The sequence below is a fragment of the Eufriesea mexicana genome, unplaced genomic scaffold, assembly GCF_001483705.2.
Source record: "Eufriesea mexicana isolate 0111107269 unplaced genomic scaffold, ASM148370v2 scaffold14, whole genome shotgun sequence".
NCBI classification, from domain to species: Eukaryota; Metazoa; Arthropoda; class Insecta; order Hymenoptera; family Apidae; genus Eufriesea; species Eufriesea mexicana.
The window spans coordinates 353,473-377,795 of NW_016908208.1; the positions used below are offsets into that span (position 1 = coordinate 353,473).

The 24,323-nt window shown below is 33.4% G+C and overlaps 1 protein-coding gene across 1 annotated transcript in view; it reads left to right on the plus strand.

The window, feature by feature from the left end:
• Nucleotides 1–24,323, plus strand: part of LOC108553236 (glucose-6-phosphate 1-epimerase) — a 44,005-nt gene that overhangs the window by 19,046 nt on the left and 636 nt on the right. Inside the window, exons 3-5 of the mRNA XM_017908061.1 lie at nt 20,751–20,809; nt 20,897–21,234; nt 21,352–21,660. Of these exons, the coding sequence (XP_017763550.1) occupies nt 20,751–20,809; nt 20,897–21,234; nt 21,352–21,660 (706 nt within the window). The remainder of the gene's footprint in view (nt 1–20,750; nt 20,810–20,896; nt 21,235–21,351; nt 21,661–24,323) is intronic.

The window sequence follows — 24,323 nt, forward strand, 5'->3', positions numbered from 1 at the left end:
AATTTCTCACTTCTCCCATGAAATTTATCTTTGTTTCTGAAATGACATCTCTGGAAGACATTTTAACGCGCATAATATAATATACGGTAATATAACGTAAAAATTAAGGTTGCTCCCACTTTTTTATATCGATTACGTACTGTCGTAACAAAACTGTCGTAATTTGAAAAGAAAAGGTATAAATTTGAAAATTGCTTTCTTACGCATGGAGTAATTACTCCAGCGGGAAATTGTACTGCACATCTAGTGCTACGAAACTTGCAGAAAATTCGAGAGAATTGTTCTTAAAATATTTCTATTGCAAGTTTTCTAAGCAACCAAGTACAAGTTACAAGTACAAGTAATACGACGACCAAGTACTCGGCTACAATGTCGTTGATTCTGACTTTTATTTCTTCATTTCTTACCTATATATACACCGAGAATAATTTTTGTTTCGTCGTAAAATTATTTTACCATGTATCGATTTACGATCTAACGAATATATGATAATATATCCTATCTGCTGTGTATGCCACTGGTGGTTTCACGTACGTTATGTATAGTAAAAGTATCGGTACAGCTCGATCATCGATCCGTCTCGAAACAATGGACGTAACGGATAATTCTTATATTCCTATAATTCTATAATCCTTATATTTCTACACGCGTGTTTCGGAAATTTCGTCAAAAATCGAAAGCGATGCTAATATAGTATAAACGATATAGGCAAATGTTTCACGTTTCGTTTTAATACGAAACTAGAATTGTTCGCGTTATAAATATTTCATCGATATATATGGAGGAAAAATCGTGTCGAAATGCTAGATTCGAACCGAGCTGTTATCCGTTTACAAAAGTTTCAGGCAAAATATCTCGAAACGGCCTCGTTTTACCAATTTTCGCGTAAAATCGCGTAAAAGTTTCGCGATATCAAATGTACGTATACTGCAACTTGTACCTGGTATCGTATTCTGAACGTGATTTCCACGCACGTCTCTTTCGTTAGCGCAGTCGAAATGTCTGCTTTGCCGCGCGGCAAAGGGTTTTTAAATCCCGATAACGAGAACGACGACGAGAAATATAACGGCATCATTCCTGAAGAATTTGCTCATTCACAGCCTACTCGTCCATTTAGACTAACTTGTGCAGTTGCATGTAATCTCTCATTCTCTCTCTTTTGCTCGCGTACGCTCAATCATTCGCTTATTCGTTCGCTTCCAATTCGATATTTTTACCGGGCTGGTCAAATATTTATCCACTCTTTTGTTTAACGTTGCAAATACTTACTAACTCGTAATGCGTGTCTGAACATGGCATGCGTAAATGTTAATAATAAAAATAGTGCAACGGAAATAAATAATCGTGCACAGTTGGGTTTTTTCTCGTTGTCTGCCGATAAACAGCTTATTTCAAAGTATAATCATTTGCAGTTTTTTGCAAAAAATTTATATTTCTTATCTTTTACGATAGATCTGTTAAAATTAAAGGTAAGGTGAACCAGATAAACCATAAGTTTCTCTCTTTCTTCGAGTATCTTATATAAAGGCTATTTATCATTGTAATCTATCCTAATCTATGCATGCGTAAAGATTATACGTAAACTTGCAAATCGTCATTTCTTTTCTTAGCTTTTGTTCATATATATACAACAATATGTATCTATATTAAAACTTTCTTTTACGTATGTATACGTTTTGCTACATTAACTAAGTCACTCGTTTATTTATACTTACCTAGTTCGATACCGAGTTCGATCGAAAGAATTATCGATTACGGTGCTTTCTTTTCTCCAAGTAAAAAAATTTCATCTCGAAAACGAACATCTTCCCTATGATCAGGAAATCGAATCCGTGAAAAATATAATCACGCTTTTCGCTAATTGTAAGATAATTAATTAACTTGTGCAGATAATTTCAGAGGATGCGTAAGAAACATCCAAACGATCCAGCTGTTAATAACGATACAGTAAGTAGCTGATAGCTAAACGAATATTTATTTAAATAAATGTTAAATCGTGCGAGGAAAATAAAAAAAAAAAAAAGTGTAACGTTTCATAAGGAATACTTAAAATAACCTTCATCGACAACTGTATATATTTGGTATTATACACGCGACACGACGTATCGTATTTGCCCGAATTTGTTTAATCCCATAGGCGTTCTACATGTGAATTTCGATACTTGGTATACATAATCGACACTATAAAATCTACTATAAACGTACACTCGACCAAAAAATATTCGTAACTAGACGTACGCGTGATTAAAATTTTGCAACGAACTTCTAAACATTTGTATAATATATCGTTAACGTATAATTGTAACATTAACTTGTTTATAAAATTCGACGAAAACGGTCATTTGCCGTGTAAAAGTTCATTTTCGATAGCTTTAAGGATGCAAGTACACGTATATTCGATTGTATATCGAATCGAATCGCGTGGATTTCTTCGTTGGATTGGGGTCGTAAACCCCAAGTTAACCAAGCTTGTGCACGATTCCTTCACGACTGGTTGCCCGCCAAATTAATCTTGGGCAACTGGTTTGAATGCGAAGAGCGAGAGGATCGTTGATGTTGCTTCCAAAACGATCAACTACGCGCTTCAAAATTCTCCATGTTGAATTATCGCGTTATCGTGTTCGAATAACCGACTTGGCTCGACCATTATCTAGGAAGCCTTGTCGCGAGATGCTCGTATGATTTTTCGGAATGGGATTCCGAGTGATCGCGAATGACTAATAGAACGATCCGAAAGTGAAAGAGATCACAGGAATACCGGTTAACATCTGCAGCTTATTTTCTAGTTGGTATACTACTAGCCAACTATACGAGCTACGCTTCCGTGTCGTTTGAACGGAGTTTAGCTTGACTTAGGCTTGCAAAGTGTGGCAAAGACTAGGATGGCACAAACTGTCAACCGCAGGAACCGTTACGGGTTATTTTTAATTTAAAAATAACGAGTTTGCGACACGTAAGGCTGTCGATGCAAGCGAGTGTTCTAAACGGATTATCTGTTATCGAAACGGAAAGGCTACAAAGTGGTGGCGATACGCTCAACTTTCAAATTTGATCCCCTTTCTTCGAGAAGAAAGATGCCTACGTGTCTTGTTTCGATGGACAGGTAGGCGTTGCGATTCACCAAATGAGAGATCGAGACGAGCAATATGGAAAAATAAAAATAAATAGCTAGAACGGATCAGATAAATCGTATAGAACGATCCGTCATTCCATGTTAAGAAATAGAGTTAAAAGTACGTTACGAGTGGAAATATAGCATATAGTAGCTACGCTTCTACCTAGCGTATTACTCGATTAGCCGATACGATCTCATTTTTATATTATATTTCATTATTTCGCTTATTCTTGAATATTAATCATAAAATCGTGCAAAATTATTCCCGTTTGCTTTTAGTTTCGAACAATTTCATTGGAATATATTACACAGATGCGTTTGTCTTTTAGCAAGCTTCGTGTCAAGAAGTCATTCTTATTTACTTGTTGAACATGGATATTGTTCGAAATTACAAGCTATTGAGAAAAAGCGCTACGATCGGTATAAAATGACACGGTCCTAATAAAGTTAGACAGTCGAACAATGGCTGCGTGACGGTAAAATTGAATATTTTCTTGATCCGATCGAATGGAAAACAGTTGGGGCAATTCTGCTGTATTTCGCTGTCGAAACGCGATACTGTTTAGCAAATTCCTATCGGATGAGGAACCTTTTGTAAAATGCAAGAATACCGCGTACAAAGTACGCTCGCCGGCTTTGGAAATTTCACAACTTTCATGACCAATTACGATTATTCGACAGCAGAGAAAATTATAATATTACCTGCATGCTGATAAACTCGAGAAACTGTCGTTCAATTTTTCACGCGAGAATGAACCTGCTAAATTTTCTTTACGAATTCGTGTTCGGATGTTACAGATCGGAGAAAAAGTTACAAATTTCTTAGACAGTGTTATTAAAAATAAGACACGGGTTCGATTATTCGATTAGTCGATAAATCAGTCGATAATTATTAATTATCGCCGGTGAAAACTGCTTCGATCTATCGGTAGATCTTCGATCTAATAATGGTAATCTTTCGGATAGTCTTCCATCATCGATCTCATCAACGTCGTTTCGAGCTTCGTAAGCTTCTTTTAAGTACTTTATCCAGCGTCACTCGTGTTCGCTTCGAATGCATAAGTTAACTATCAGTTTTTTAGTCCAGAAAAATAGGAAATTAATTTTCTTCAAATTTCAATCCTTTTTTCCAATGTTTTACCATAAATATCTGTACCATAAAAAAATCATCGTTTAATTCCAATAGATCTTAATATTAATAAGATTATTAATTATACGAGTTATTTTCATTAGTATACTATTAATATACACTCATATATATATTTGTACAATTCTATGTACTATTTTCTAATGTTTGTTTTATACAGATTCCAAGGCAACTAAAATTTCACGAGATGCTTGCTACTTTGAAAACGATATTTTTCTATAGGGTACATTCGTAAACTGAAAAGTTAATGGTACGTCATAAGCAACGGTTACTAATGTTTCAATTTTCTAATTTTCGAGTATCCTAACGATTTAACTAAATTTTTATAAATTTTTATCCATAAGTACATACGTACGTTCGAGTAATTTTTTTTTTTTTAACAGCTATTCGCAGATTATTCGATTGTTGCACAAATTTTATGTATATTTAATTTTCGTTTCTTCTCCGTTTTTTCACATTTTTCCATTATCCATAAGATATTCTTTCTAGGCATCTAACAATTTCTTTACGATATTTCCATCTTTTTTCGTTAATTTCGAAATTAACTTTACGATGAACGATTGTAACGAATAATAAATGAACGATTCCGTTGCTCGGCAATGGAGATGAAAGACACTGTATGGAAATAATATTTGCAAACGGGTATCGCATACTTCGTATATTTGGAAAATGAATCAATTGTATTTTTCATTACACCTGTGGGTAATTACTCGCAAGTAATTTATTCTTGGCAAATGACATTTCTGTTAGTACGCTAAACTTTATACCGCAGCGACGAGAGTTTAGCTGGTTGTGACTTTTTCATGCGAAACACAATGACGATATTACACTCGTCTCGTGTCTAGACGTATGCTTAACACCTTTTCATATGCACAAAATTCCTATAAATATTTTTCTTTCATTTTCTTTCATTTTGCCGCATTGAAAATAAAATGGACGTATAGTGGCCGAGATTAAATACACTTTCGATATACAACTTTTCATAGTTACCTAAATGAGATAAAAAATGAAAGATTAAAAATGTTCCTCTACCGTTCTTCTCTACTCTACCTCTCCATATCTCAGCGAAATAACAAGTGCAGCTTGTCACGAGCTTCCTATGTTAAATAGTGCTGCATTTTCCGGAATACTTTGAAAAATATCTCATCTAAGAGATTATCGGTATGTCAAAGTGTATTCGTATGTAAATGAAGATAAATATACATGTAACTATACCGTATCATAATACGTTATACATATCGTTACCTATACGTATCTCGTATTTACCTATACGAGGAATAAATGAGAGGAAATACGTGTGTATTTGTGTGTGTGTGTGTGTGTGTGTGTGTAATTATACTTCTATTTCGATTAACATTGAGATAATATTATTTTTGCTAGAAACAGCTGTATTCTTTCAATAGCTAGACAAATGAAGCGTCTGAGGCCATTTTTCTAATTGTAACGTTAAATGATTCGAAATGTTGAAAAATCTGACGTGAGAAGATCGCGGTGGCTATGACAATGTAACGTGACACTTCAAACTTGGAATGTTTTTCTTACTCGTACATAACCCGAAAATAACGTTACGGAAGACATATATTCACGTATCATTCCTACTCAAGTTTTAACTCTAAAACAACGGTTTTCCGTCTTTTTTACTCGTATACCACCAACCGATACGTGTTATCGAGTCACGTATCACTTTGTAGGTAATATCTATACATCGTAGTATACCCCACAGTTTGTATAAAAATTGTATATTATTTAATTCAGCTCGCGTACCACCCGGGAATGTTTAACTAGCGGGGCATATTCGGTACCAGAGATCAAGAGCCATAGCTCTGAAGCATCGACACGCATTCCGTAGCTTTCCTTACACTTTGTAATAGCGAAATTTGAAATAATTCCTGAAATATTACAATATTTTTGTCAGACGTGACGAATATAGACATAGAAATATCGTCACGTCGTGGCAAATATTTTTCACGCGTATACAATAGAGTCTATAAATGACAAACTTGAAACACTAGGACACGTTAACTAGATGAAACGATAATCAGTTTGGGTCTTAAGTATGACATTCATCGCGAATATTATAATTTTATATAATTTTAGTGATATTCTAGCGATATTTTAGCGATATTAAGAGGGAATTTTTCTTCTTTTTTCTTTCCTTTCTCTTTCTTATTTTATTTATTTAAAAAGATACTTTCATATCTGAAAAATGTTTGGTAAAAATTTCAAATGAATATTCTCGATCGTCATCGCGAATTATTCGCAATTTCGAGCTATTATAGCCTACGATTTACAACGAAGACTCGTAGGGCGGAATTTATGGTTTACTCGAATATTCTTCGCTCTTTCTGACTATCTTGTCGACGATACGAAGAGCCACATGTGACTCTCTTTTTTTTTCACTGTATTAGCCATTTTTTTGTTTAGTATAACAAATTTCGCGTTGCGCACTCTCGCAGAGTCATATTCATTTCGAGCAACGCTGAATCTGACGTGCAGCATAACTAAAAAAATAATCACCCGATTAAACTCATTCGGAACATAGATATGCATAATCAAGTTCTTCGTCGTATGAACCTACTCGATGATTAATATTAATTGCTTAAACTATGTATAAGACGAAAATTTAACGCAAAAATCACTCCCCTCCTTCAAAATTGCCTATTACGATTCTCTTTGAATATTTTTAAACAGAATTTAGGTTCACGCGATGCCATTTGAGTTTCTGTTCAAAATCGAAAGAAAAAATTGCTAGACTACACGACACCGTCGCCTAGGATGTTCGCGTGGGGAACGAGGTTAATGATTTTGACAAAAGTCGATGAAACGTAAGGAAAAGAAAGAAGATACGTATATTTAAGTATATGTATACGAAGAGTCGAAACGTTTACACGAGGCTCTCTCTCTTCTCTATACATCTGCGTCCAGGCTCGAAATATCTCTTATGATAATTTTCTCAAGCAACAATTACATCTGTACCACGCCTCGTGTTTTCTTTTTAAAACATTTCCCAATCAACGGATAAGTTGGAATGTTTCTTTCTCGAAAGGAAACATGCAAAGGATAAACAGGTCGAGTCTAATTTCTAACGCATACGACGTTGATATGGATATGTGAATATGTAAAAGAAGCATCGCTACTTGGTAGTAATCGATCGTTTCAACGATAAAACTGTAAATTTCCATATGATTTATACCGCTGTGTAAAATCACGAGAAACGAATTGTACTAGAATTGAAAAGAAAATTAGAAAAATCAGGCAATAAGCATATAAATGATTTTAATATATTTAATATATTTAATATATTTAATAATGGTTCAACACCGATTCTTTTCAGGGAATATTATTTGCATCGCCGAACGACTAACGCGTTTACGATTAATGGCGTTTTGAAATTTTAAAAGAGAATTTATACAAACCTCTCACGCTCTTGAACGAAGATGCTTTTTAAACATTTTTCAAGATAAAAATAGAACGACTTTGTCGTCGCGAATTCAAGTATTCATTATCGATGCTTCGTTTTCGTAACACTGCACCGTCCTTAAAGAGATTCTCGCTAAAAAGACGTTATAGCTCTTAACCACTACCCTTGTTCATCGGAATTGACACCTGCAGACCATTTTCTGTTTGCCAAGTTGAAATCTCACTCGAACAGGCGTCATTTTCATTCCATCAAAGACATCGAGACCGATATAACTGGCGAAGTAAACAACGTTCGGGCAACTGAGTTCCACGCAAGGATTCTCAGCGACGCTTTATCGTTCTGTTCGATCGTTCTGTTCGTTGCGTAGCTTTAAAAGAAAATTACGTAGAAGGTTAAGAAGGAATCAAGTTTTCTTCACAGTTTAATCTTTTATTTACATTATCCTGAAACTTCGTAGACGCATTACGTATTATCTATCTATCTTAACTTTATTCCAGAATATATCATTTATCCTTTCATTATAGGTTATCGTAGCGAAGATGCGTGTGTAGCTCGCTGAAAATAGAAAAATAATAATCCATATAGTTTATTGAGTTTCCAAATTTCTATTTACTTTTTAGGATTTGCCTTTAGCGATAGTTGCCTTGGTCGTTAGTTTTCTTCTTTTACCTCGAGAAATTATATTACTACTATTGTTTGGAGAATCTATGTCGCGAAGAGGACAACTAGAAACAATAGTTTCTATATTTCTAAAATTTTCTACGATCAAATTTTCTCCAGATTCTTCAACGGAAAAATCATTTGCAGCGTTAAAATAAAAAGATTAATAAATAGAATGAATTCGCGTGTTGGAAATAAAAATTCTAAATAAAAAATGTAGATTAAGATAAGGCGTGTAAAGGAATGAAAATTGACGACATCTTATATGATGTACAGTATGCGAAAGAAATATTAACGCACGCTATGTTAGAAGGAAATCGCACGATGAAACCAGAAAGTTTCGATTTTAATGACTTTCTGTACACGTAGTGTATAATTTATGTACTTTTCTTTTTAAGGGAAATCTTTCGGAGGGAACCGAATAAATTCTCAAAGGTCCAGTATTTTTTCATCCTCCGATTATAATCTCTTTTTGAAATTTCTCTCGCAATAGGATGTTAAAACGCGAAGAATTAAACATTTTTCGTATAAAAGGTTTCATTGTAACTTACAACCGTTATAAAGCTATATTAAAAGAGAAACCGAAAAAAGCACTGTAAATTCAATTGCTGATTTCATCTGCTTAGAGTGATATTACGTGAAAGAAAGAAAGAAAGAAAGAAAGAAAACGAAAAGGAAAAAAAAAGAATTTTTGCACGTGTGATCTGTTACGATATACATACTCAGAGAGTTTCGTCGAAATTAAAAAATTCACGTCAGAATGTTCGTAATAGCATCGGAGATAATAATTTATTGGAAATTTCTTCGTGGAACAACGAGATGCTGAAATCGGACAAAGTACCGTTGTTCCCACTCGAACGTTAAAATGGAGGAATCGAAGGGAGACACGTGAAATTGGTCAATAGAAAAATGATGGTTTTTCGAAGAGACGAGTCTCGTCGAAAGAGAAGACGAGTCTCGTCTATATCCGATATGTAATGTTGAAAAGAGCCGGTAAATATGATGGAAAAGATTGCAGCTAAGAAGCTGGAATTTCAGTTCAACTTTATCCGTTCCATTCACCGGATTGTCACAACATCACCCGACTATCATTTATTCCGACCTTTACCCAATTTTTTTTAATGGCAAGCAATCGAATACGCTATAAGACCTATAGTAAGACGCTATAAGGGAAATAATACTCAAAAAATCGTAATACCGTGAAGGAGGAAAATTGAAGTAAAATTTCATGAAAAATACACCGCGAGGTTTGAAAAATACTAAAAAAATTGTAATTTCGGAGAAGACGTTGTAATTTTTACGACTACCTTACACTTGGCAAAGAAATTGTAAGCTGAAACTGATTTCTTGAAATTGGAACTTGGAAACTTTTCCCTTCTGCGCCAATCCCAAGATTAGCAAAACTTACGATAGAACATATGCGCTTAACGTGTTTTTCCTAACTTTGGAGATTAAAATCGTTTAACGAAGCAGGTTTTCGTCTATTCTTAGCGTGATTTGCATAGGCGCAAACAGATTATAACAGGAGATATTTTTCGCATCGAATAATTAAATATCGCCGATAAACTTTCATCGTGTAGAGCGTCATATGCGATATATGCGATAAATAAAATATCTCGCGAAATATTCTACTTTCGATTCGATAATATATCATAATAATCGAAATATACGGATGTTTCTTCGTCCAAATGCAATCGTACAAACTACTTACGGAACACGTATAATATCGAGTACTACGGATCACGTTTGTTACTTTGTCTTTTTCTTTTTATTAAGGAAATTATTAAGGAAATTGTTAAGGAAATTGTTAAGGAAACTGATTTCGAGATATAAGAAGAACTCGCGTTTCACAAAGTATAAAAATCGGCAGCGATGTTACGCGAGGACGTAATTCGTAATTTCAGTCATTACTACCAATGCCTCGATATTTAATTGAAATTAAAATGACTTGGCGTATCAGGCATCTCAGATACAGTGACTCTTACTAATATCGAGACATTGCGTTATTCGTCATTTTATTCTTGTATTACTTATCTTCTAACGTTATAAAATATTTGCTATAGACAGTAGAAACATAAATTTTATTTATTTATTTTAAATAGTTTTCTTACAGGGTAAATAAAAAATTAAATTATGTCAAAGTTTAACGTCGCAGAAATATTCGGAAAATTAATTAATTATTAATTAATTTAATAATTCTTGCTTCGACTATACGTGTCAAGGTTAATAATAAAAAGATTATTATTAATAAAAGCAATATATTTTTTATTAACAATACGCTCCATGTTTTATTCTTATTTTACACAAATTTCTCACTTTTCTCTAGTATGCATTGTTTTCTCCTTTTTGGATGGACCAATTTTTTGCCAGATTTTTTTTACCAAACAATGATCATAAAGCTTGGTTAGAGTTATTATCTTGGCGCAGTAATTTTTAAATTTCCAACGTATCCGAATATTTTGGCAGATTGAAAATATATCGTTTCGTAATACCATGAAATTGTTTGTTTCGTATATACTCGAAACAAACTTCGGGTAATAAAGCAACAGATTTTTTGACTTCCTATAATCTAAATAGTATCGCGTATAATATCGCGATAAACGTGTAAATCGAAAAATTGACAAATATATATATATATATATATATTCTGAGTGTATTGTACAAAATTTCCTACATCCGTATATTCACATATATGATACTTATAAATATTCTTGCCTTCGTTAAAAACAAAGCTCAACTACCCGTCGATAAAAGTTATACAATTTGCAATTTTGTAAACAATGTAACGTCGTTGTCGAATTGGATTTGTCGGAAATGTTTCATTGAAACTGTCGTGTATATGATTTTTGTTCTTTCGTCGTTGTTAATAAATATATTACAGCGGTAGAGCGGCAGAGCGGTAAAGCGGTAGAATGGTATCGTTGGAATAATTAAAAGATGCGTTTAAACGAGATCGGTTCTTACTTCTCAATCTTTTATCTCTTTAAAAAGCCTGAAAAGTGTGAAAAGTCTAAGGAGTCGTTTAACTCGGGCTACGATCGCAAAGAGGAAAATTGCTAAGATAAGTATCGCAACGAAATATCAATCGATAGATATTAATCCTTGGTTATATCGCGACTATAAGAAAAAGGGTAAAATTTGATTTATTTGTTTGTTTAATCAGAACGTACATCGATGCGAGTGGTGGTCAAGTTTATTAGCATAACGAGGACGGAAAGTTCCGTTAACGGTGGAACTTTTTGTGGAGAATATTCTCGTTTATCAGCAGCTTTCAGGACTGTACTTGGCTTAGAGTTTCACACTGTGTGACCGTTGCAGGGTAAGGGCAACTCCGAAGAGAGAGTAGAAGTGGTCATGGTACAGGCACACTGGCGTAAACGTGTCCGACCTAGTATAAATAGGTTTGCTTCTTGCTAACCTTAGTTAAACAAAGTTCCACCGAGCCAGGAAGCAAGCATCGGCAAGGCGAGGTTTGGGAGGAGAGAACGTTACCAATCCCGCGGCTTCTCTTAACACTGCTATTGCTGCCTCCGCTACTATCGCCGCTGTTGCTGCTGTTGCTGCTGTCGCTGCTGTCGCCGCTGTCGCCGCTGTCGCCGCTGTCGCCGCTGTCGCCGCTGTCGCCGCTTCTACCATTGAAAATGGGCAAACGCAAAAACTACTCGCTTCGTCAGAGCTTCGAACAAGTACCTTCGATATATACCGAGTGTCGTTATTTCATCCAGAATTCTGCCTCGCCAATTCTCCCCCGTCAATTCTCCCCCGTCAATTCTCCGCCGTGAATTCTCCGTCGTGAATTCTCCGCCGTGAATTCTCCGTCGTGAATTCTCCAACGTCAAAGGAATATCGCGTTCGAATCGCGCCCCACCCAACTTATTATCAACCATTATATCTCATTATATATCGATATAATTAGAAATTATATTTCATTTCATTTTAACTCGTCGATTATCTCTTACAGAGTCGAATGAAAAATCCTTTTCCTCTTTTTATTTTCATTCTTATCCTGCGATATCGTTTTGGCCGATAACGTTTACGGCCGACTATTATATATATACTAATAACGGCCTCCTTTATAGCATTTGCAGCATACGTGGATAAAAAGTTTAGAATGCAATGTTTATGTATACTTGACTTTTCAACGTTAGTTCAACGCGTAAAATTGGAAAATTTTCAAGCATCCTTCATTCTATAATTTTCATTTTCTCCGGCGCAAATGCGAGAAAAGAACCGAAATCAAGAAATAAAATAACGATGATAAATAAAGAATATAAAGCACGAGATTACAGATGCTCTAGTCTAGTATGCACCTGTACTAAAACTATCGATCAATAATGTCTAGCTAAATATACTGTGCACAAACGATAATAATCGAAGGCATACGATGAAGATGAATAGGTATATCTATATAATTACCTTTCTATTTGAATAGAAGTCTGCGTGCATTTCTCCAAGTCTTTCGGTAATTGCAAAAATCAAATATCCAAAACTGGTCAGTTTGACTCGTTTCATAGTTCCACTGTTCACCAGTTATCAAGCTTCGTAATAAAAAGTAAAAAATACCGTGTCAAGCAAATGAGTAAATAATATCATTAGTTACTCTACTATTAGCACCGAAGGATTTTAAATGAGCCGATACATGTATATTAATAATAATTATATTAATCATATTATACAAGGAATAGCAAAGCGTTTACAGCCTAACTACTTAAAAATTATTTTGTAAAAAATTATTTTAAACGATTTAAAAGGAAAAAAAGAAAAAGCTGCCACACGGCATTAATTAACTTTCTAATATTTTATAATACAATATTATAAATATTATAATATTATTAGAATCTAATATCGAATTAAATTTTAATGTCATTAGTTTAGGAAATATTTCATTTCGATTATTGTAGAATAGTGATACGATATTTACATATTCTTTCAAACGATATCGTATTAACATATACGATACGAACAGAATATTTCATATTTCGAAGAAAGATAAAACGACTGTAACGCTAGCATATTACAGTTAACAATCATAAAACTATTAAAATAAAAGTAAAATATTACATCTCTGCTTGTAACATGTTGAGAGAATAAAAATGACAATGAAAAACCCGTTTTCTAATTTGATCGAGAAACATGACATTAAAGTTCAACACTCTCGATAAGAATTTTTTCCATCTTTTAGCCTAAGAACATCGAGAATGTTTTCTTGCCAACATTCTTCGCAACTTTGCCAATGTCGATGATCCAAAGGATATCGATCCGAGAAAACTGTACACTTGCAGTACCCTGCTATTCATTTCTAATCTATGATATTTCCTCGATCCCTTCGTCTATTTCCATCTTATATTCTAATATTATATAATATTGAACAAAATTCAAATTGTACCAGTCATGTAATATGTCATGGTCCGCTGCTTCTTTATTCGATGCAATTAGGAATTTAATTAGAAATCGACTAATTACAAATAGAGATGTAAATGGTATACTTGAAATTAGTTAGACCAGAGTTGGGAGGGACACGAAATTGAAGAAAAGAGAAATGCGTGTATAGAGGCGATGGATTTGCATTTTTCATTTTTGGTGGAAAAATATAGGCATCGACGGATAATGATCCCTGGCAATGAAACATTGACCGGTGACACCGACACTCTGGTCGCCAGTGGCGCCGCGCTGTGAGGGTCATCGGAACATGTACCATGTTCGGATTAATAAGAACCTTTAATCGAAATAACTGTTAATCAAACTTTATCAAACTTTCGATACCGTCATTGTTACATATTAACAATTATAGATTGTCCGGATAATATACATATATTATATACATATTATCGCGATACGTTATACGGAAGAACTCGTTTCAGTGCTATTAGTAAGTTACAGCCAATTGCTCCTGTTTTCCACGCTTTTCAGGCTTTTGGCAACAGTAATGCACAGAGTACGTGTACTCGTGATAGTAACGTACAAATTTTCCAATATGCTTTCAAACTATTTATGAAATTCGCTTATACTTTAGCAATCGAAGATTATAATTCGCTTAATGATAACAAATTATTACTTCTTAACACGGAACTAGACTTAACTTGATAAGTCTAGCTGAATAACGAATGAAATTAATTTATAAGATATTAGTAATAAGAGGTTGTGAAAGAATGCCTCAGATTTACTTTTACTCTCGTTATGTGTTATATTAACATTTGATTATACTAATAATTAATAATTTCATTTAAAACTATAAGTTCGTCTAGCGAAATGATTAAAAATTTCAATTTCACTATGTAGACGGTGATAATGACAAAATTTGACCAGCAAATTGTTCGAAATTAATCGGAAATCATTTTATAAATAAATATTGTAGAAATTTTATTTTTTAATAAAAAAAAATCCATTTTCTCGTTATCTTCTTTTTATTTAGGTATATACGATAATAATAAAGTAATAACGAAATAATAACGAAATAAAAATATAAATGATATAATTTCCAAAAAATGAGATAACTTTTTAGCATAATTAGAAAAATGAAAAAATTCGAAAATATCTAAAGCAAATTTTGCAAAGCAATTTTCTAATCATTTGCAAAAGAAAAGTTCCTCGTTAAAATTAGTTTTCCTGTAACTCCTGTAATGTTCGCGCAGTGTCTCGCAGTGAAATCGATGAAATCGGAAAACGAGTATTTAGAATTTCGTTTTCGTTATTACTATAAAATATTACTATATTTTATATATGTAGACAGATTTTGTGTACATAAAATGTAATAAAATGTACATATAATTTCTTAATTTAACTTCTTAATTAACGCAACCGAGTGAATTTATACTTGATACGATAGACAAATAAGGTTTTAACAGCTTTAAACAAAGCTTTGCTTTCACAAAGATGATGTGATAAATTCTCTGGTGGAAATGTGCATAAAGAGCTGTTACAAGCTATTACAAGGTAGCTGTCACAGTAGCCAGTATGTTTACTAATCATATTAGTAAAATACTAGTAACCAAGATCAATTACAACACAAATCTTATAACTCCTCGTTATAGCATGTTGATCGTTGTTATCATTAGGTATTTTTTATATTTCTTTACAATGCGGAAAGTAACGAGCGATATACATTCCTGCAAAAATATAAGAATATAAAAATAGACGGAAGAAAATAAATATCACGTTAGCAGCATCATATATAACCATATATAACCGATACATTTTATAACATTATTTATTATTTTATCAAGTGACTATCGCAACTTTTTATCCTCCCCACATTTCCGAGCAATTATATATTATATGTAACATGTGAAAATCTGAAAGATAGAATGAAGAAAAATGGAACGAAAGTAAGGTTAATTATAATTATAATAACCTTAAAAACGAGAAAGAAAAGAAACGAATAATGAAAGTTTGAAACGATTTATGAAAATAAATCAAAATATCTTATCTTCGATTCAGTTTCTATCGAAAAATATTTAATTATGTAGTCGCGACTATTTTCCTGTGATTCCTTATTTATTGGTTCTTTTATTGCAAAAAAAATTGCAAAACGTTATGCTCGACGAAAACAATTTTTATTCCGACAACTACCGGAATATATCAGAAAATTAAAATGAAATATTTTCAGAAACAATATTCCTTACCATACCTGAAGAAATTAATCTGTTTTTCGTAATAAAATAAAAGAGCGGATATCGCAAATCACTGTAATCAACTTCCTAAACTGCTAAATATAATAAATATTGCTTTATAAAGAAGGTAATAACCATAACTAAGGATACGCGACTAAACTAATAAAAAAAAGAGAGAATGATACAAAAATATTTATAGTTTCTTTAAAGACCTCTTCTGTTACGTGTATTTTACCTTTAATTTAAAAAAACCTTTAATTTAAAAGCTCGTTAGATAATCAGAAATGTATATCGGAGATTACTATATTGCATTGTTTACACAAGTTCCTTTAAACCAAAGTTGAAAAAAGTCTTTTATTTAACGTCTCGATCGGTAACGTATCGATGTAACAATGATATATTAATAAGTTAATAATGAATGAATAATAAATTAATTAATAATCGACTCGTTATAAAAGTTTCGGATTTGAAGTAATTTTAGATTTGATGTAATTTTATCTATTCTACAAAAGAAAGAAATAAGAAGATAAGAGGATGAAGGTAAAAATATACTTGTTAAATTATTAAACAGCAATACGCAAAGTAGTTGAAACGAAGAGATGTAAACACCAGAGGATAATGTACGGAAGTAACGTAAAATAAGTTCGAAAGGAAGATGGAAGCTAATATACAAGCTAGTATACAAAAAAATGAAGGTAACATTTCGAATTAATAGTAATTTAATGGTACATGTGCATGGTGACGAAAGTAAGACAGATCTAACATATATAGGTAATCGATAGGATTATCTATATAGGGAGTACTAGGAAGTATTTCACTAGAGAGAAATAAATCAAGAATTATAGATGTTAATAAGGAAAATGGAAATTTAAGCTTTTGCTATATTCATCTCGATAATCAATTTGTACAGAATTTCGTACATGTCTAACACGAATAATAGAACGAAATATAAAGAATAGAAGGTACATTGTTACAACTATATCGTAACAGATTTTAACGTTTGAAAAATAGATTCAGACAGCTGGATAGAGGAAAGAAAAGTTTACCTTTACCTAAATAACTCTGTGAAAAATTATCGTGTAATTTAACCAAGAAATTAAAGTTCGATATAAGTGTTTTTAACAGATTTTATTCTCTTAATTTCTATTTTTATCGTTAAATATTCGTGTTCTTCTCTTCTTAAGGCATAATATATTTTACGCAAAATGAAAGTAACAGATATAACATATAAGGTATAAATTCGATTGGATTGGTTCCTATTACTCCGGGTAATGACCGTGAATGTGATTACTTAAAACAATAATTTCGAATAAAGAAAATGATAAATAAGACAAAGGTGCTAATTTGTACTAAGGTTTAATATAAATTACGCGATATACACGTAGGAAGGCAAATGATGGGCATGAACATCGCGTTAACATTGATGACATGAGCATTGACACGTTCCAGTACTCTTAATTCGAACTCGATCGGCATACGCAAGGGACTGAAAATGATAAATATTTTACAGATAAATTTCAGGAATGAAATTGTTTTATTTCAATTATCTCTATTTAAAATTGTTCGGGAGAAAAAGGATATAAAAGGATACGTGTCTTGCTATAAAAATACTATAATTTATATAACCAAGAGCTGTATAAAGGTATATATAACCGCGAGGATGAAATTTAAGATAAAGCAAGCTCGCGTTTATTAGTTTGTTAGTTATTTTATACATTATAATGCATTTAAACTATTTATCTTTTTACTAATAACTTTACTAAATTTACTATTTACTGTTTGTTTTTTTTTCCTGTTTTTTTTCCAAATTTAGATTTATCGCTGTTTTATGCTACCGAGGGTTTGAAAAATAATTTTCAAAAATAGTTTTAATTTGCAGAAATGGAACATTGGAATGGAAAATGGAAAATTGTAAATTCTCGAAACTCGATAACTTGATAATTTGCAAAAATAAATTATTAACGAAATCTTCCATGTTTTCTTTCGAATCGTTCGAATTAATTCGCGTATCGACGCAAACAGTTATACTCCGCCGCTAACGAATTAATAAAAGAACTGTAACGAATTCTTAGCTTGGAATTTTTCGAATTTTCGAAGCTTGGTTTTAAGAATTCGTTTGGAAGAATCAAAGTTTCATCGAAGCATCGAATATTGCCTGGTGGGGTGCATCGACTGGCGTAAGAAATCAAGCCAACTGTATAGTCCTACGACTGGTCGACCTCGTTCCTGGTAAACAGATTTATTCCCGTAAACGGAATAAAACCCGTAAACGAAACCGATAGAATTGAAAAATCACGCAACTTAATCGTCCTCGGCTCTTTCGATAATTTTTTCCGGACAAAATTTTCTAGAGAAAAAGACGAAATAAAGAGAAAATTTTAAGTTTGTTGAGTGTGTGTTGTATGACCAGAAATAAGAGTAAAATATCGGATAAACGGAAACTTGTAATCGTACGATTAGGTTACACCATATATAGGAAAATATGAAATACCTAACGGACATTGTACGACCGACGCGTTGTCATATTTTCGTATTAATCATTTCTATCGACGCGATAAACTGAACATGGATGTATCGTGGAATTTATTCGAGCAGCGTTGTATTATAACGAAGAAGTAGAAAAATAAATGTAAATATTCGTCTATTTTTATAGGTTATTAGAAAAAGGAAAAAAAAAAAAAAGAAAGAAAAAGTACGTATTATCTGCCACACGTATCTGACATATTAGCTGATACGTACACGTATAAAGAATTAAAAATTACTTTCTAAAAAGCTATTAGGTGAAGCGCAAGATGTTTCGTGGGGTAACTAATATTTTCATGAATACGAACGACGTATCGAAAGGATACAACGATAATTGACATTACGATACTGCTGCGAACCATGTATCGATCCATATGGAATTCTCGATAATCCTTTGATAATTTGATAAGTCTTGATTATAGAAAAAGAATTATTCTAGGTTGTCGAGATCAAATTTTGGGAAAGCGAATTAAGGCGGGTAAAGCAGCTCGTTTGTCCTATGATATTTGTCTGCTCGCACAAGAAAATTCTACGTAAGCTTTACTTTGAAAATATACCGTTTGAAAATTCATCGTCTTATCGCGAGAATTCTTGATTCTGCTAAATAAATATCCAGGAATACGCGTAATATACACGTATCTCGAACGTATCCTATCGATTTTAATATATTTCCTATGTATTCGATTCGACACGGGCCTTAACCTATCGCGCTATTTACGCACACCTTTCTCGCTGTACTATCCATCCAGCGTGACGACACTGGATGCCAGAACCGAGTACACTCGCGTACTCTAGAAGATTTACTGGATTTAATCGAGCAGAGGAGGTTTTCGATAAAGAATATCAGGGTTAACTACGTCAAAAATTGCGTGCCACTCACAGGTCAGTGGCAGAGAAGAACAGAGAAGAGTATTGGCGAGCAGAGGAGAGCGGAGCAGCGGTAGCAATGGGGGATAACAGCAGCAGCAGCAGCAGCAGCAGCAGCTAGAAACGACGAGGAGGAGAGGTTGAAACTGTGATGCCCGCAAAAAGCACGGCAGACAGCGCCGATCGTTTTTGCTCGGCGTCAGCAGCGTTCCTACCGCCGCGGCCGCGTCGTACTTCGTCGTGGTACATCGCTCCTTCTTCTCTCCTCCTTCCTCTCCCTCTCCCTCCCCTCTCCCTCTCTCACTCTCCCTCGCTTCTCTCTCCTTCGATTTTCTATTTCCCTAATTCCCTCTCGCTCTTTCTCTGTCCACGTTCTGCCTTCGCCCCGACAACTATCATCATCGTGTAAAGTGTAAATGGATAAAATTACTTCCACCATTTACGCGTGCAGAAAACTAGATTACGCTAATGAGGAATATCGGTATGAACGATAGATGCACTGGACAAAATGCAACTCTTGTCGATTTGTCGCTGTTCAAATTGACTCAAGTTTGCTAATCTCGGCAAAATTTCCTCTACGATATTGCTGCTCTCGCACGAGAGCACGAGAAGAGGAATACAACCGTTTAGAGATATTGAGGAATATCAACGTGTTTAATTACGCGTGCAAACGTGACTTATCGTCTCCTCGAATAAATGTTAGTTACAAGTCCAGTTGCGAGAACATTCGGTTAAGGCCGAAATAAGAAATAAAGCGGAAGAATAATGGAATTATCGATATAAATTGTTCTTCCGACCAACAAAATCGATCTATTTATTAGACAAGGATTTACTAGATACTCGTGCTTCCAAAATCGCGAGTAATATTCCAACCGCGATACATCTGCGATACAACCGGGCAGAAGATGATCTTTCGCGCAAAGTTTAATCGGAAAGGTAGAATAAACGAAAAAGTTTGTTCCGTGTGACGTTTGTTTTTCGAGAAAATCCATTTCGAAGAATCGTCAAGTACGAATCGTATATAATCTAGCAAGAATCGATTCGGTATTCCCTCTCACTCTCCCCTTCTCTCTCTCTCTCTCTCTCTCTCTCTCTCTCTCTGTGTAATATAATATTACAACAACGACGTTATAACTAAATATACCTTTGCAGATATATCTTTTTAATCGTTCTTTCTCTTAATTATCTCTTATATATCTATAATTATCTTAATTATCTCTGTCTTATATAACGATTATTATAAACTCGTTAATCCGTGGAAATCCGTTAATGAAAAATATTTTATCTGATATCGTTGAAATAATTTGAAAACGCCTAATTAAACGAATAATTCCACTAGCGAACAAACGGCGTTTTTTTGCTATTTCCTTATTATTTAATTAGCAACGAAAATTTTTTGTATTTCAGCAAGCAAGCTGTATTCGATGGAAAGAAAGCTATTAGAGGAGGCATTCCATTTGTTTTTCGTAAGTATGCGAAATCACTGGAAAATGCATATCCTTCGAAATAACGTATAAAATATTAATATTCTATTTTACCTTGACTCGATTTAGCACAATTTGGAGCATGGACATTCGGACCACCTCATGGTTTTGCCAGAATTGTTCGTTGGAATGTAGAAAAGTCCCCCGAACGATTGTCTAGCGGCGACGTCGAAGCAATCTTCTCTATTATGGACAGCGAGTTTACTCGATCAATGTGGAATTACCCATTTAAATTAACGTACAGACTAATTCTTCGCGAGAAGGAATTACATTTTAACATTGGTGTATACAATCCTAGTAAAGATCATACGTTTAGTTTTAATTTGTTACTGCACACCTACTTTAAAGTGCCAGATGTCAGGAGATGCCAAATTACTGGCCTTCATGGATGCACCTTTATCGACAAGGTATAACCGTTACGTTATTAAATGATCCCCGTGCTTTTCCATTACCGAATCGATCCTTCCTCCGAAATATTTACCAAATAAATTTCATCGAATTCATGAAATTCGTCAAATTTACAGACAAGAGACAACCAAATTTTTCAAGAGGGTCGCGACGTAGTGACTGTTTGCGAATGGACAGACAGAATTTATCAGAATACGCAACCGGAACACATCATTACCAATGTCGTGTCCGGTAGGAAAATGCGAGTACAAAAGTACAATTTTCCTGACACAGTGGTTTGGAATCCATGGCAGGAGAAGGCTCGCGATATACCAGATTTTGGGGACGACGAATTTCCGAACATGATATGCGTGGAAAGTGGACATGTTAGCAGCCCTGTCATATTACTTCCTGGAACAGCTTTCGAAGCAAGTCAAATCTTACAGGTACAATATATCCTATAATTTCAGGTAAAATACATACGCTAGGGCACCTCTATATATAGACACTTTCCATGCATCGCAATCGCAGTCACAACATCGTGATATATTTACCGCGTTAACATCCACGCGTCTGATTCATACGTTTTTCGAATTTATTTAGCCAGAAAAAATTCCAACATTTCCGCGCTCCTTCCGTAGTCTCCAACTTTTCCACGCCGAATTTCTGTTCCTCGTAAGCCATCTTGAACGACATACGTCTTATCGGCTATTAGATACGTATGCCTCTGTATAAACTATATATATATATACTTATATACATATATAACTGTATAAACTATAAACTGTATAATGAGACGACCAGTGTCTCGTTCCAATCCAATCCAATCATCCCGCCAACATCTGTGAAAATCTCTCAAACTGTTGGTGATATCGACAAATATTTCACCGCAGATATAAATAGTTTCGAGAAAAACAAACTTCCTCCAATCAATTCTTTTCTAAACTCCAAAAAATATCAAATATACGGTCAACTATTGCATTGGAAAATATTTTCATTTCGATATTACGCAACTGTTTTCAAAATTTCTCGAGGAAATGTCAATTTAACAACGAGCCAACGAATGTGGTTTGGCAATCGATAGTGTCTCTGCTTCCTAGCATCGTCAAGTTTCAGCCTAAAATTAAACTAAAATTCTAGACAGGTTCAGAAACTTTCTTATTATTGTTGTTGTTGTTGTTGTTGTTATTGTTATTATTGTTATTGTTGTTGTTATTGTTATTGGGATAAAGAAGACGATCGAATTGAATTTCTAACAAAATTGCTAAATCTACCACCGTTTTTCTTTTTCTTCTCCCAAAATCTTTCGAAATGGGATAATTTAACGGAAAAGATAAATATACCACGTTAATTCATTCCATCTGCAGGATTTTTTAAACACTTTGACACATTTTTCAATAAATACTAGACAATATAGGCCGCGCTGAATCTCTATATTCTTCGTAATTAATGCTTTTTATCATAAGTAGATAAGTGCTTTTTTTCTATCATACCACGAACTCTGTCCATTGATATTACTATTTTATTTATATTATAAAATTATAATTTCACGTATCCAAACTAATTTTTCCTTCGTATCTCTTAGAAAACTAACTAAAACTTACTACCTAAAACTTCCCATAAAACAAATTTTATATGAAATTCCTCAGTTACATCTTTGTAATCGTCGGTTACAGAGATGTCAGTTAAGGAAAAACATATCGAGATCGATTTAAACGTGACGCTCTGTGTTAAAGTTATCGACTTTTGAAATATTCACTTGACATGTGTTAAAAATTTCAGTTTACTGTCATTTCACCGTCTAATAAAATTACATATTGCGATTAAAATAAATCCGTTTCTTATGCTTTATTCTTTAAAGTACTTACATTCGTACATAAAGGTATACATATAGCTTTATTAATATAATAACATAATAATATCTTTCGTTAACTTCCATTTGTATCGTTATTACAGATATCATTGATAATCTATAATTCATCGCAAACTTGCAAACAGTAATAATTACAAGTCTTACGAGATTGATTTGTAACTCATCGTCGTACTTATTTTCCTTTAGATATTTCAAGAAACAACAAAGCTACAGAGCTAACGAAAATGAAGGAAACTAAAGATGATGATGCATATGCATATAATTGATGCAATAATATGAATAATAAATACAGTAATACATTTTGCTATCTATCGTAAATAATTTCGACGCGTCGCGATACTTGCATTTAAAATTCGTAGAAATTCTTCAAGTAGCCAACTTTTATTTCTAAATAGACTTTTGTTATATTTGCAAAATATACTTTCATATACCTTCGATTCTGTTACATATATTGTTGTATCGATTATTCTCATTTCCATTAGTTTCTCGTTTTTTGTAACTGCAAATTTTAAAACACCATAGAGCAATCGAATCGAGATTTAATACAGTTTCGCTGCTTCCGATTATTAAGAAACATATTCCAATAAGAAACAACCGATATTATAATAAGTCCTTGATAAATCTTTTCACTTTTCTACATCGTAATGTGATAATGCCCAAAACTTGCCGTGTAAATACCATTATCTCGTAATCATACTCTTTACTTACAAACTTAAAACTTACAACTTATAAGAAATAATACTCATATTCGTGTATCCTGAATAATTACTCTTTTATAAGTTAGCAGGTTAATAGTTTCATTGATATTTAACACGATATAATCAAATACTGAATAATAACATAAGCATTTAATAATTATATATTATTAATATTATTATTAATAATAATATTGCTACAGCTCGTGTGATATTTTTCACTCAAAATGACAAAATTAATCAAGACAATTTAAGTTAGTAAACAGTAAACACTTGTCGGTTTCCTCGTGGTGCAGCCTCTATGCATTCCATAATTCCATACGATTCTCAAATTCGTGGAAATAAATCGTTACTAACTGTAACTGCAACTGTAACTGTAAACAATTTACAGAGAACCAGTTGATCGAAATACGTTTTATCTATAAAAAGTCGATATAATATTAAACATCTATGCTGAACACATAATCATCAACTTCCTGCTGTAATAAAATATAGTTAAATATGCCGTATAATTAAAATCTTCATCTCTGATAGTTTAACA